The sequence below is a fragment of the Typopeltis vanoorti genome, chromosome 9, assembly GCF_054136105.1.
Source record: "Typopeltis vanoorti isolate ZY-2024b chromosome 9, IOZ_Tvanoo_1.0, whole genome shotgun sequence".
In the NCBI taxonomy this organism is placed as follows: domain Eukaryota; kingdom Metazoa; phylum Arthropoda; class Arachnida; order Uropygi; family Thelyphonidae; genus Typopeltis; species Typopeltis vanoorti.
The window spans coordinates 111,256,572-111,270,788 of record NC_143557.1 but is presented as its reverse complement, the minus strand read 5'-3'; the positions used below and the strand labels follow the sequence as shown (position 1 = coordinate 111,270,788).

Genomic DNA, 14,217 nt, shown 5'->3' with positions numbered 1-14,217 from the left:
CCATCTACAACCTGTATAACATCCTAAACTAGCATTAGAAAAATTCCCACTGCAAGAAGACAACCTGGTGACCTGGTGAAGTGTTTAAAACATTCAATAGCAACTGAAAGAAATCATTTTGTAACTATCCAGAATATTAATACTTGAGGACTCTAACAGTTTATTGTAGTTGCATTTATCTATTTATAATATATATATACAGGGTGTTCGGGATAAATTTGACAGTTTCGTAAGGAAAAAGAAAATCTTCTTTGTATCTATTAAATTTAATGAATTGACAAAAAAACATTACAGGCAGAGTTAATTACAATACTATCAACAAGATTTACTCAAAATAACCACCATTAGCATCGATCACAGCTTCAATTCTGCTTCGGAACCTCGAACAAGCTGATGCTACAGTCTCCCTGGGAAGGGCCGCAAAAACTGTTTTAATTTTATCCATTAACTGGGCTTTTGTATTACTGGAAGTGCGATTGGTGTCTTTTTCAACTGCGCCCCATACAAAATAATCCATGGGGTTAAGGTCTGGGGAGTTTGGAGGCCAAACATTTGGACTGGTGAAGTCGTAGAAATTTTCAGACAACCATTTTTGACTTTTCCCAGAGGTGTGGCAAGGGGCCGAATCCTGCTGCCATACATACGGCCTACCATTGGCTACCCTTGTTATCCAGGGCTTGACTACAGTTAGCAACTCCACGAACAAAGCCCGAATTCCAATGCCAGGGTTCTTCAACACCTGTTCCTGCAGATTTGCGAGGAATTCTGCTGTACGAACACAATCAGATCGTCTGCTAGGGATCTTTCTTCTTGCTACATCCTCGTAGTCACCATTGCAAGTCTCTAGTTCATGCCTGATTGTTTTTACTGTATTCAGGGAGCATTGGGCAGCAGTCGTAATATCCTTATTTTGATGGCAGGCACGAATCATCATGATACAAGTTATTCTCTTCCATGATTCAGGTGGGTTCCAGCTATCCATCCTTTCTGACATCTTGTATATGAATGAAGAAGGGTCCAAACTTTTAAATGAAGAGAAGTGTGTGTTAATACATGTAACTTACGGAAAAATATAATTAATTATAAATATGTCAAATTTATCCCGAACACCCTGTATATTTTTTTTTAGATATATTTTTTTATTTTTTATTTATTTTATATATATATATTTTTTTTTTTATAATTTTATTTCTTTCCTTATTTATTTGTGTTTTTCCTTTCTATCACTAGAGGTCAGGCTAGAAAAAAGATTTATTAACTACGTAGATTTAGTTTATTGATATAGAAAGCATGAGCAAGTAGCTTGGTTCTGTATACAGTTGTATTCTTCCGATGATGACCTCGATATAGAGGTCGAAACGTCAAGTTTTATTTTATTTGTAATTAATAAAATAATCTGTTCAACAGTGTGTTTTTGAGTCCCCAAATCTACAAATATGAGAGGGGATAATGTACATACTTGTCTCACATCAGATTTAACATTAAACCATCTTCCTGTACTTCCTTCAATTCTAACTGCTAACTTGCAACTCAAATAAAGACTAAGTATTGCTTGATATAATGTGCCATTGACACCATATAACTGTAAAGTAATGAATGGATTCTCTCTTGGAACCCTGTCATATGCCTTTTCCAGATCGACAAAACTTAAATACAGATCTTTGTTATATTTCCATGCTTTCTCGACTATTTGTCGTAAAGTGAAGATCTGATCCTGACAGCCTCTATTTGGCCTGAATTCAGCTTGTTCTTCACCAATCTTTTCTTCCACAATTCTTCTCAACCGTTTCTCAAGTATACTTGCATATATCTTACCAGGAACACTCAATAGGGATATACCTCGGTAATTCTCACATTCAGTTTTATTTCCCTTTTTATATATGGGTACTATGAGAGCTCTACTCCAATCATCAGGAATTCGTCCCTCTGTCCAGGCCTTCTGAACTATGCAGTGCAGCCACTATAAGACTTTTATATAACCATACTTCAGCATTTCTGGTCGAATATCATCTACTCCTGCTGCCTTTCCACATTTCAAGCCTTGGATGGCTTTTTCTACTTCAAGTATGGATATGTATTCCTGACAGTATGCCTGTCGAGTGTTTTTTACCACTGTGCTATCATTGCTTGTTTCATTTAGCAATTTTTTGAAGTAATTACTCCATACTTCAAGGATATTTTTTTCTCCTGTTTTCATGACATCTTTATCATCTCTAATTCCTTTAACAGCACTCTTTCCTCCATTTCTAAGCTTCTTCAACAATCTCCAGAATATCTTACCACCTTCTTCTAATTTATTTCCTATGTTCTTGCCAAAGTGCTCCCATGACTTTTGTTTAGCTAGTTTTACACAGTGTTTAGCTTTCTTACATTTGCCTCTGTATTCTCTAAGAGCGCTTTCTTCTTTTCCTTCACTGCCTCTTTAACTTCCTGTGTCCACCAGGAAGTTCTGATTTTTCTATCCTTGCAGACAACCTCACCACATGCCTCTCTGGCTGAATCAAGCAGGGTTTTCTTCAAGGTTTGTCACTTAATCTCCAAGGTTTGGTTCCTGTTCTCAAACTCTTTCATTTTTTCTTCAATAATCTTTGTGTATTTTAGCCTACAGTTCACATCTGAGAGCTGCTCAACTTTTATTTGCTTTAAAACTTTCTTACATATCATTCTTTTCAATATGAAATTCAATTTTATCCTGCTCAAGAATAAATAGTGATCGCTTCCAATTTCAAATCCTCTGTACACTCTGGTGACCTGCATCAAGGAGAAAATCACTATCAGCAATAACATAGTCAACGAGACTTTTCTTATTCCTTGCCTCTTCTCTCCATGTGAATTTGTGTACATTTTTATGTTGGAACATGGTGTTAGTAATAACTAGTCCATGTGCTGAGCAGAAATCCAGCAGGTATTTGCCATTATCATTAGCTTTGTTCTTTTCTCCAAATTTTCCCAAAATATTTTTGTATGTCTGACAATCACTTCCTACTCTGCTATTTAGATCCCAACCAGGAACAAGTTTTTCTTTTTCATTGTGTCAGTAGCTTTCTCTAGAGCCTCAAAATATTCCTCCATTTCTACTTTAGTAGAGCCTTCTGTGGGACCATAGGCACAAATAAGTCTCATTGTCCAGTTCCCCATTCTCATATTTGCCCACATCATTCTACTTGAGACTGCCTGCCATTCAAGAAGATTAGCCTCGTATTTAGTGTTGAATACTATGGCTACCGCTTCTTTTCCTTGATTGTCATTGCCTGAATATAACATTTTGTATTTATTGCTCAGAAAGATCTCACCAGTTTTTGTCTTTTTTGTTTCAGTCACCCGTATTATGTCGATCTGGTACTTATCTAATTTCTCAGTTAGCTCCATATCTTTGCCATTCGGGTATCTTATGTTGATAGTACCGATCTTTAACTCTGGTGATGCCGATTTGGGTGTGCTTTCAGATTTGTTCCAGTAGCTGACTTTTCGCTGTTTGCCCTGGTTCCCTGGCAAAAAACAACGGGGGCCTTGTTTAACCAGGAGATGCTCCAGCTGGCATGAAATTTTGTCATGTTGTACCATCATTTTGTATATTGGTTTAAGCTCATAAGAATACAATTTGGTCGGCTAAATCCCAAATTGCCAGCCCATCCTCGTTCGTTCAGTATCCAGGTATATACCCAACAGGGTGCACCACGAGAAGGTGAGGATTGGACATTAGGTCAGAAGCCCTGGTCAGTTCTCCGCATTCCTTTAAAGGCTATGTGGAAGTCTCCTCTCAGTTATACAGCTTTGACACTCTCCTTCATATGATATTTTACATCCAAGATAACTGAAAGTATTTATGTGTTCTATTATTTTATTATTAATAACTATTTTGCTTCTAACTAAAGTTTGTCCACAAAATGATTGTTTTAGTTTTATCGTTGGAAATTTTCATTCCAAACTGTTCTACTATAATGTTTAAATTATATATTGCTCTTTGTAAATTGTCTTCCTTATCTGATATTATTACCTGATCATCCGCAAATAATAATTATACCTTGATTGTTTAAGGTGTTCCACTGTATTAATATTTCATTAATGTAAATTTTGAAAAATGTTGGAGACAGAGGGCATCCCTGTCTTACTCCTTGGTTTATAGATTGTTTTTCAGACAACTTTTCATTTATTTTTATTTTTATTTAATTATCTTTATATATATTTAATATTTCATGTAGTAAAATATTAGGTATATTTATTCTTTATAATATATCAAACAGTATATATCTTTTTACTTTGTCAAATGCTTTTTTGTAATCTATAAACAAAAGATGAGTTTCCAAATTAAATTCTCTTCTTTTTTCAATAAGTAGTTTTAAAGAGAAAGCTGCATCCATTGTAGAGTGTCCTTTTCTAAATCCATGTTGACATTCTAATAATATTTTTACACTGTATATTTTTAGTTTTTCATTAAGTATTCACTTAATGAATATATTTTTGTAGCTATATATTTTGTAGCATGTATTAAATATACTAATACCTCTGTAGTTAGCAGGTTTTGTTTTATCCCCTTATTTAAATATAGGTATTATTATGCTTGTATTACATTCTGTTGGTATTTGTCCATTTGTATATATTTTATTTTTAAAAATTTTAGTAATCTTTGATGAACTTTTTTCCAGCAAATTTATACAGTTCAGAGTTTATCTCATCTTCTCCTGCTGATTTGCAATTTTTTATTTTATTTAGATTGTCCTTTAATTCTTTTATTGTTGTCATATCATTTAAGGTATTTTGTAAATTTCTGGTGTAATTATTTATGATGCCAGTATTATCGGTCCAAAGATCTGTAAAGTAATCCAAGAATTCTTTTACATCTATTTCACAATTTATATTTGCAGTTTCTTTTATATCTGCATTCATGTGTTTTAGTATTTTGTACGCACTGGGTTTTATTTTGTATATATCATTTTCTAGATATGATACAAATTTTTCCCAGCTTTCTCTGTGTCACTTTCTGGTTTCTCTTTTGGCTATTGCTCGTCTTTTTTTATATTCAATTTCAACTTCTTGTTTTTTGCTACTTAACCATCTTTCAAAAGCCAGATTTTTATTTTCAATTAGTGTTTTTATTTCATTGGCCCATAATAGTGATCTGTGTCAATTTGTAGCCCTCTTCTAACTTTAACATCCAGGAAGAGGTTTGCTGCTTTTTCATTTGCTATAACTTATGTTATATCTGGAATTATGTGCAGTTTTGTTTGTGGGAACTTATGTGGAATTATAATGCAGGTGATTATAATAGTCTTAGACGTCAACTTCGGGAAGTTTCATGGAGGGAGGAATTGGAAGGCCGGGATATCGTTAGTGCGTGGGAAATTGTGAAAGAATATTTGTTAGCAGCAATGGTAAGTTGTATACCACGAGTGAAGAAGAGGACACAATTTGGAGTAAAGTGAATGACAAACAATATTAAACAGGAATTGCATGTGAAAAAGAGGCTATGGAAGAGATATAAGGAGACAGATGAAGAGAGGATGCGTGAAGATTATAAGACACAGGCCAGAAGAGTGACTAGTGTGGTAAGGAAAGCAAAACTGGAATATGAGAGGAGATTGGCCCTAAGATCCAAAGAAAATCCTAGGGAATTTTTTAACTATGTGGCCAGTAGGAGGAGAAATGACTGTGGAAGAATGATATTGTGGGATAAAAATGGGAATAGAGTGACTGATGCAGAGGACACAGTTGAATTGTTCAATGACCACTTTATTGGAGTATTTCATCCTGGAGGAGTCAGTTTTAATGCTAGAGGGATAGGGCAGGTTCAAGGTTTAGAGGTACAGGAGGAGAGTGTGTTTCAGATACTGAGAACTCTGGATGTCAATAAAGCTTTGGGAATGGATGGTATTTCACCACGAGTTTTGAGAGATTGTGCTAGGGAACTGACAGTGCCTTTAACCTGGCTTTTCAATGAAAGTCTGGCTTTGGCAAAGGTGCCCAGGGAATGGAAGGAAGGTAAGATAGTGCCATTGCATAAGGGTGGTAACAGACTGGAAGGGTCTAATTATAGACCAGTCTGTGTGTCATCATTGTTAAGATCTTGGAGAAAGTAGTGAGGAACCGTATACAGCACTGGGCAGATGAGGGTAATGTTATCTGTGAGAGTCAACATGGATTTGTGAAAGGGCGCTCTTGTTTTAGCAATATGCTAGCCTTTTATAATAAATTTACAAGAACATTAGATGAGGGAAAGGCATATACTGCAATTTTCTTAGACTTAGCAAAGGCATTTGACAGGGTGCCACATGATAAGCTGATATTTAAGTTGCAACACATGGGTCTGGATGTCAGATTGGTCAACTGGATTCAGGATTGGCTGTCTGATAGGTATCAGAGAGTTGTGTATGGTGGGGCAGTTTCAAGGAGAGAGAAGGTTACAAGTGGGGTCCCACAGGGCTCAGTACTAGAACCTATATTGTTTAACCTTTATATCAATGACATTGCCAGTGGATTGCAATGGGATATTCAGTTGTTTGCGGATGATGCGAAGATGGGAAGGATTATTAGTAATAGTGCAGATGTGGTAGCCCTGCAAGAGGATTTGAATAAGCTAGATAGATGGGCAAATGAATGGGGATATCAGTTTAATGCAGCAAAATGTAAGGTTTTGAGGTTTGGGAAACATCGATGGGATTCTGCATACTCTATGGGAGGAGTTATACTGGAGGAAGTTGGGGAGACAAGAGATCTGGGGTTGATGATTGATAGAAACCTGAAGTTTAGGGGACATATTGCAAAGGTGGTGAAAGTAACACAGAGGATTGCTGCAATTATGAGAAGGACACTGACCTGCAGAGATAAGAGGGTTATCATTCCATTGTATAAGTCTCTGATCAGACCACACTTGGATTATTGTTCTCAGATTTGGTCCCCAGGATTTGAAGGGGATAAATTAACTGTGGAAAAGATACAAAGGTGGATGACAAAGATGGTCTCAGGACTGTACAAGGATAGTTATGAGAATCGGCTGAGGGAATGTGGACTGCAGAGTTTGGCAGATAGAAGGAGAGGTGATATGATTGAGACTTTTAACTGTTGAGAGGTGGTTACAGGGTTGACACTGGGGAGTTCTTTCACTTGGTTGAACAGCGGGAAGGAGTGATGACAAGAGGCCATCCCTGGAAGTTACGAAAGGAAACTGTGAGCAAGAGGGTGAGGAGTGGTTTCTTTGCATGGAGGGTGGTTGAGCCGTGGAATGCATTGCCTGATAGTGGTGAGAGCGAGAACGGTCAATGAGTTTAAGGAGTGGTATGATAGACTTTGTGTTTCTTAGGGGAGAACCTCCCCTCGATGAGTCTTGACAGACTTTATGTTCTTAGGAAGGATCTCCCACGATGAGTCTTTTGACTCCATGGAGGCCTGAATAATAATAACAATAATAATAATAAAGTAGTCTATTATTGATTTTTCTCCTCTTGCACACCACGTATATTTATGTATATTTTTGTGTTTGTAAAATGTATTCATTATTTTAAAATAATTATTGTATAATCAATGAGTCGCTTTCCATTTTTGTTTACTGTTGGTTCTCCAAATTTCTGTATATTATTGTTAATTTTTTTTTCATTCTTATTCTGGCATTAAGATCTCTGGCTATAATTATGGTCTGTTTTATTTACTTTTTCATATATTCCTTGTAACTCTTTGTAAAAGTAATCATTTTCTTCTTCTTTTCCTTCTTCAGGGGCATACATTTCAACAACTGCTAAATTTTCTTTATTTAATTTTAATCGCACTTCTAATATTCTTTCATTCCAGTATGTATAATGAGTTATTTTTGCTTTAATTGATGTATGGATTCAAATCATTACAGCAACTTTTGCATGTATTTGTTTGTCCACTCCACTCCACTATATATGATATTGTAGTTTGCTGTTTCTTTTGTTCCTTTAAGTTTCTGTAAGAACTGCAATTTCTATATTTTCGTCATTTAAAATTTAATCTAATTCTTCTTTATGTGCTATGCTTCTAATATTCCATGTAGCATATTTCACCACATTTTTCTTTTTCCAAAGTTTCCTAACTTTTTCCAGTTTGTGGTCGTTTCCCATGTTTTCTGTCCAGTTTGGATTTCGTTGAGACTTGAAAGTAACATGAATTAATTCCTGTGACTAGCATGACGATAGGTATCCTAGTGGTGGGGCTGCCACCTTAAGACAACTTGCCTTTTTTAGTAGATAGTGGTGGAAACTACGGTTTGAGAGGAAAGAGTCACCCTCCCCCTGGCCCTCGAATTGCTCTAATAGCCCTGGGGGGGGGGGGGTAAGAAGTAAGAGAGTAGAGGGAAAGAAGAGTAGACGACCAGCCTCCAGATATGATATACCAAGTGTATATTGTATGAAGTAAGATTAGGTTTAGCTTGGGTATCTCCGGTTTGCCATGCCCGTACTCACCAATGTGAGCCCCTGAGAAACCGTACACAAAGGTGGGAAAGGAAGTGAAAGGATATTTTTTGCTTGGTAGGTGGTCAATGAGTAGAATGCATTGCCAGAGTGGGTGGGGAGTGCTCCAAATTGAATGTATTCAAGGCAAGGTATGAATCATAGTTATTGTGGACTGTGATCATTCAATCTCCTGTGATGAGTATTCAGACTCCATGAGGCTTTGAAGTAATAGCTTTTGTATTATTTACTTATATTTTTATTTCATAGTTATGTTTCTGGAATAAGGATATTAAATTAACATTGTATACCCATAGATACAATGTTAAGGTTCACTATAGCAATCTAGCTTCTATGAGTTTGTTACAGTGAAAGTTGCCAGTAAATTACTACCAACTACACAAAAAATGAAGCAAGCTGGCAAAAAAAAAAAAAAAAAAAAAAAAGATATTGCACAAATTTAAATTCATCTTTAGATTAAAAAAAAAAAAGAGAGAGAAATAATCATATACTTACTAAAAGTGCGGTCTTATCTTTTTCATAATTTCCCATTTTACGTTGCAAATGACTCAGTTCCTCTTTTGATCGCTGAAGAGGCTCAGCAAGCTGAATGTTTTGTTCCCGTAGTTCTTGAACCTCTTTTTCCATTCGTTCTTCTCTTTTTCTCATTGACTCCACTTGTTCCTGTTAATGAAAAGGGGAAGAAATAACAAGGTTAAAAAAAAAAAGTGGAGGGGGGGGGGGACTTCCAAAAGCATAAAAAAAAAGAAAAGTACAAACATGAAGTTCTTGGCTTATGTGACTCTTTACAATTAATTCCATTGCACCAATTATTTTAACACCACAGGGCAGTAACAGTACATAACATAAAATGTTACGAAATAGAGAAATATAACAGGAAGACATATTCTCAGTAAATAAATTAGAAAATTTACTTATAATGGAAATAAATATTTATTTAGAACAAAATTTTCAATCTAGTTTCAAGACCATTCTCAATGTGAACAGTTAAAGAGACAAAATACAACAGAATAACAATTGAAAATTATAGTTTGTGATGTAATATTCATTGCGAGAGTTAGGATTCAAAGAAAGGAAATTATTAACAATTAATAAATTAGTTATAATTATTATTATTAACATCAGGCATTCATGGTTTGATTTATCATAGGAGGTCCATACTCTCATGCAAAATTATCACTGAATGGTGCCTTAAATCCATTCACAGTTTCTGCACTCCCCATACTTTAAGGCAATGCATTCCACTCACCAACCACTCTCAATATAAGGAATCTGCTTCTCGCATCTTCCTTATATAGCTTCCAGGGATAACCTTGTTGTACCATTGTTTGCCTCTATGAAAAATCTCCTCCTCATTATTCTAGTAACAAATCCTCACCAACTTATACATCTCAATCATATCCTCCTCTCCTACTTCTACTCATTGGGTCTGTAAGTTGTTCCCTTGATCTGCCCTCAAAGTTAATACAATTGTGAGAAGCACTGAGTAAGAAAACCTAAACTGTTCGCATTGAGAATGGTCTTAAAACTAGACCACAAATTTTGCTCTTAATAAATATTTATTTCCAACCAAAATGAATTCCATAATTTGTTTATTTAGTTAATTAATTAAACAGTTAATTGAATCAGATTAAGTACCAATTAAAATTCTAAGAATTTAAGTAAAAGTAACAAATGAATTTACAGCAGCATGGATAGCAATTGTACCTAGAGGAAATCCAAATACAGTGGTATGCACGGAGCACCACAAGATCATGTATGGACAGGAGAATGGGTTATCATTTGCTGGGTAGCATGTTTGCAAATTTCTTTCATTTCCTACTGCAGGTGCTGATTCTTTATTTAGCTCTTCCTCCTAATCACTAATGAAGAGCAACATAATGAAAAACAGTTCATCTGCAGATCACAAAACACATCTCTCACAAAAAAAAAAAAAAAAAAAAAAAAAAAAAACATCATTATCCAATTCCTGACATGTACCCTCTGGGGTGTACAGGATATAATAGTACTACATGAAAAACTTACATTATTACTAACTTCCTATCTACAATTTTCCTCCAAATGAATCTGTTACCTGTCAAGACTCCAACATTATCAGATCTTATATTTCTGTCTTCTAAGGCACTTTTTACTGTATCAATCCACCTATACCTTGGTCTTTTTCCAGCCAACTTAGCAGAGAACACTAGTTTTGCTAATCTTTGCACTCCCATTCTTTTTTAAGTGACTATACCACCTGAGATTAGCTCTACTAACACATTCCTGGATGCTAACAATCAAGTTCTTTCTTAATATCCTAGTTTTTAATGTGATATTGCTATTGATGCCATCTGTTCATGCCTCTAATCTTTCTCAGGACATCATATCTGTGATCTCTAGTCTTTGGTCAAGTGTTTTATTTGTAACCCAGCTCTCGGATCCATAAGTTAAAATTGGTTTGAACACTGTCTTGTATACAGCTAATTTAGTATTCTGACTAATTTCTCTTTTATTCCATAAGAATTTATTCAGTTGACTTCCTACTATACCAGCTTCATTACTTCTGTTGTCTATGGCAAGATGCATCATGCCATGTAACAAGTCACATGTTTGTACCTGGTATAAACTGGAGAAATATGATGCTCCCAAGTCAGTGCAACTGTGTCCAGGTGAAATGGCTGCGAGAATGGAACTGATGGAGTTTGAAAGAGGCATTATGAATGGGATGCCATGTTGCAGGCCTATCTATTTGGCAAATTGTTGACAAATTGGACCATAAAAGGTCAACAATCAGTAATACTGAGATGGAAGCACAGGGAGTCAATTGCAAGTGCTACCTAACTGCAGTGGCGATCCACCACACTAATCTGAACATGGGCACAGGGTCCTATGAAGCATAATATTTAAAAACTGACATTCGTTGGCCTACACGTTGAATGTGGAGTTCCAGCCATCAACTACATGAATCTGCACAAAAACAATCCGAACTGAGGCTTACAACATGGTTTTCCAGGGTAGGACTGCAATATGCAAGCTCTACATTACCAGAACCAACATGCATTGTCACCTTCAGTGGTGCAGAGAGAGTATAGTGGGAAGTAGAAGCTTGGAAAGCTGTGGTATGGAGTGATGCATCACACTACACACACACTCTACCAAGCACATGGAGAGTTGTGGGTGTTGCAAATACCCAGGTAGAATCTCTTACCAGAGTGCATAACCATAACTCCAACTATGAAATTCAGAGATGGTAGTGTGATGATCCTGTTTTTCCTAGTTTGACCTCGGACCTCTGTTTTGTGGTGGCACAAACAATGAACTCTGAGAAGTATCTGAACATTCTGGACAATGCAACGTTTCCTACTTTATGGCATTTCTACAGAACTGACCATTGTCTCTTTCAGCAAGACAATGCATCGTGTCATAATTGAGACAACAGGAGAGGTCACTAGAGTCGCTGGAGAACATGGCAGGGATTTTGAGCTGTTCTGAAAAAAGTGCTTTTTAATCGGTGAATAGTCTGGCTTCTGTCAACTATTCACCAAGATTTGTGCTATGTTGTTTATCTGGAATACAAGTATCCTTCAGTGGTTGTTTTTGGAGTTAGTTGTTGTTGCTATATTGTGTATTTTGGTTACCGAGAAGACGGGATCGGAATCGGACATGACGGTGGAAGAGAAGACAAAGATAACATGAGTTTTCATTCTTTAGTTTATTTTATTTATATTTAGTATACTTAAAAGTTTTGTTTGTACTTTTACTTATATAGTTATACTCTCTTATACTTATTTAGCATTAAGTTGTAATAGTTCCTCGATACTATTTTGAATAATGGCGGCAGCGGCAGTTAAAATTACAAATGGCATAATCACCAAGTCCTCCCCATTTAAGGACTCCATTTTGCGTGATATAATATGAGAGTTTGTAGCATGCGGGAATTATGGAATGTATGTGTCCTGGCAGTTGTATATGTGGCGGGTGAGAGAAGGGGAAATACGTATATGCACAAAATGCAGACAATGGGAGGAACTTGGTGAGATAGAGATGACTATAACTGACCTCGTTGATTCAGTTATAGTCATGGTCATAGTCAGATGTCAGAGTGATGTAGTTGAGTCAGAGGTGGGAGATTCTCCATGTAGAGAGTTGAGTGGCATGAATAAAATAATGAGAGTAGGGAGTATGGAAAGGTTGAAAGATTGTGAAATTTTCAGAGCTGGTCTCAATTGGGAGAATGAATGGCAAATAAGAGTGGCTTACTTGCAGAGAAAGAGAGAGAGAGAGAGAGGGAGAGATAGATGAGCTGAAAGAGCAGGGGGAATGTCTAGGGAATGAGATGAGAAGTGTGAAAGTTGAGATTAGACGAATAGAAGAGACGAATGCAAGGCAAATCGGAGTAGGAGTTAGAAGAGGAGAGAATAGGAACAGCAGAAGAGAGGGAATGAGAGAGTTATGGAAATGATAGAAGAGGAAAGAATGGAAACAGTAGGAGAGACAGAATGAGAAGAATGCGAGGGAGCACTGGAACCATGGATGGAATAATGTCAGGAAGGCAGGTAAGTAGGGGAACACAGAGAGAAAATGTTAGAGGAGAGAGAGAGAGTGACGAATGCATGTGAGCAATCGACGAACAGGGTGGTAAGAGGTGTAATGTATGAGGACTCAATGATCTGTGGTGTGCAAGACAGGATGCGTGAGGAGTGTTTACCTGGAGGAATGAGAGAAAGTGTGGCTATGGCAATTAAGAGGGGTGAAAGGGTGGATGAGATGATTGTGATGGTAGGAACAAATGACTTGAGAGGTAATGTAAATTGATATGAGATTCTTGCTTGAGGTTGTACGAAAGAAGATGCAGAGAGGAAAGATAGCTTGCATGTTGCATACGTATGATTGTGACGAGCTGAGCAGAAGAGCAGTAATATTGAATAATATAATAGCTAGAATGTGTCAGAAGAGAGGATTGGAATACGTGGATGCTTGGAGGGCATTTGAGGACAGAAAGGAATTGCATGTGAGAGGCTGCTTTCATTTGAATGAGGAAGGACGTAAGCATCGGAAGAGATTGCTGTTGATAATAACTGAGATGACATCTCCCTCACCAGTTGGAGAGAGTGACCATGTGGGTTCGACTTGGAAGATGAATAGACATGCAGGAGTATCAAAGAGACAGGAACGTATGTGGAATTATAAGGCAGGTTATTATAATAGTCTCAGACGTCAACTTGCGGAAGCCCCATGGAGGGAGGAATTGGAAGGCCAGGATATCAATAGTACTTGGGAAATTGTGAAGGAATATTTGTTAGCAGCAATAGTAAACTGTATTCCACAAGTGAAGAAGTGTGGACACAATTTGGAGTAAAGTGGATGACAAACAATATTAAACAGGAACTGCATGTAAAGAAGAAGCTATGGAAGAGATATAAGGAGACAGGTGAAGAGGAGATGCATGAAGAATATAAGACACAGGCCAGCAGAGCGACTAGTATGATAAGGAAGGCGAAACTGGAATATGTGACAAGATTGACCAAAAGATCCAAAGAAAATCCTAGGGAATTTTTTAGCTATGTGGCCAGTAGGAGTAGAAATGATTGTGGAAGAATGGCATTGTGAGATAGAAATGGGAATAGAGTGACTGATGCAGAGGACATAGTGGAATTGTTCAATGAACACTTTATTGGAGTATTTCATCCTGGGGGAGTAAATTTTAATACTAGAAGGATAGGGCAGGTTTGAGGTTTAGAGGTGCAAGAGGAGAACGTGTTCCAAATACTGAGTACTCTGGATGTCAGTAAAGCTATGGGACTGTATGGTA

The 14,217-nt window shown here is 36.8% G+C and overlaps 1 protein-coding gene across 1 annotated transcript in view; it reads right to left on the bottom strand.

Annotated features, from left to right (window-relative positions):
• The window catches only part of LOC150103424 (dynein regulatory complex subunit 4-like), a 199,200-nt gene that overhangs the window by 83,770 nt on the left and 101,213 nt on the right, over positions 1–14,217 (bottom strand). The window contains exon 6 of the mRNA XM_090398147.1: positions 8,922–9,089. Within this exon, the coding sequence (XP_090254273.1) occupies positions 8,922–9,089 (168 nt within the window). The remainder of the gene's footprint in view (positions 1–8,921; positions 9,090–14,217) is intronic.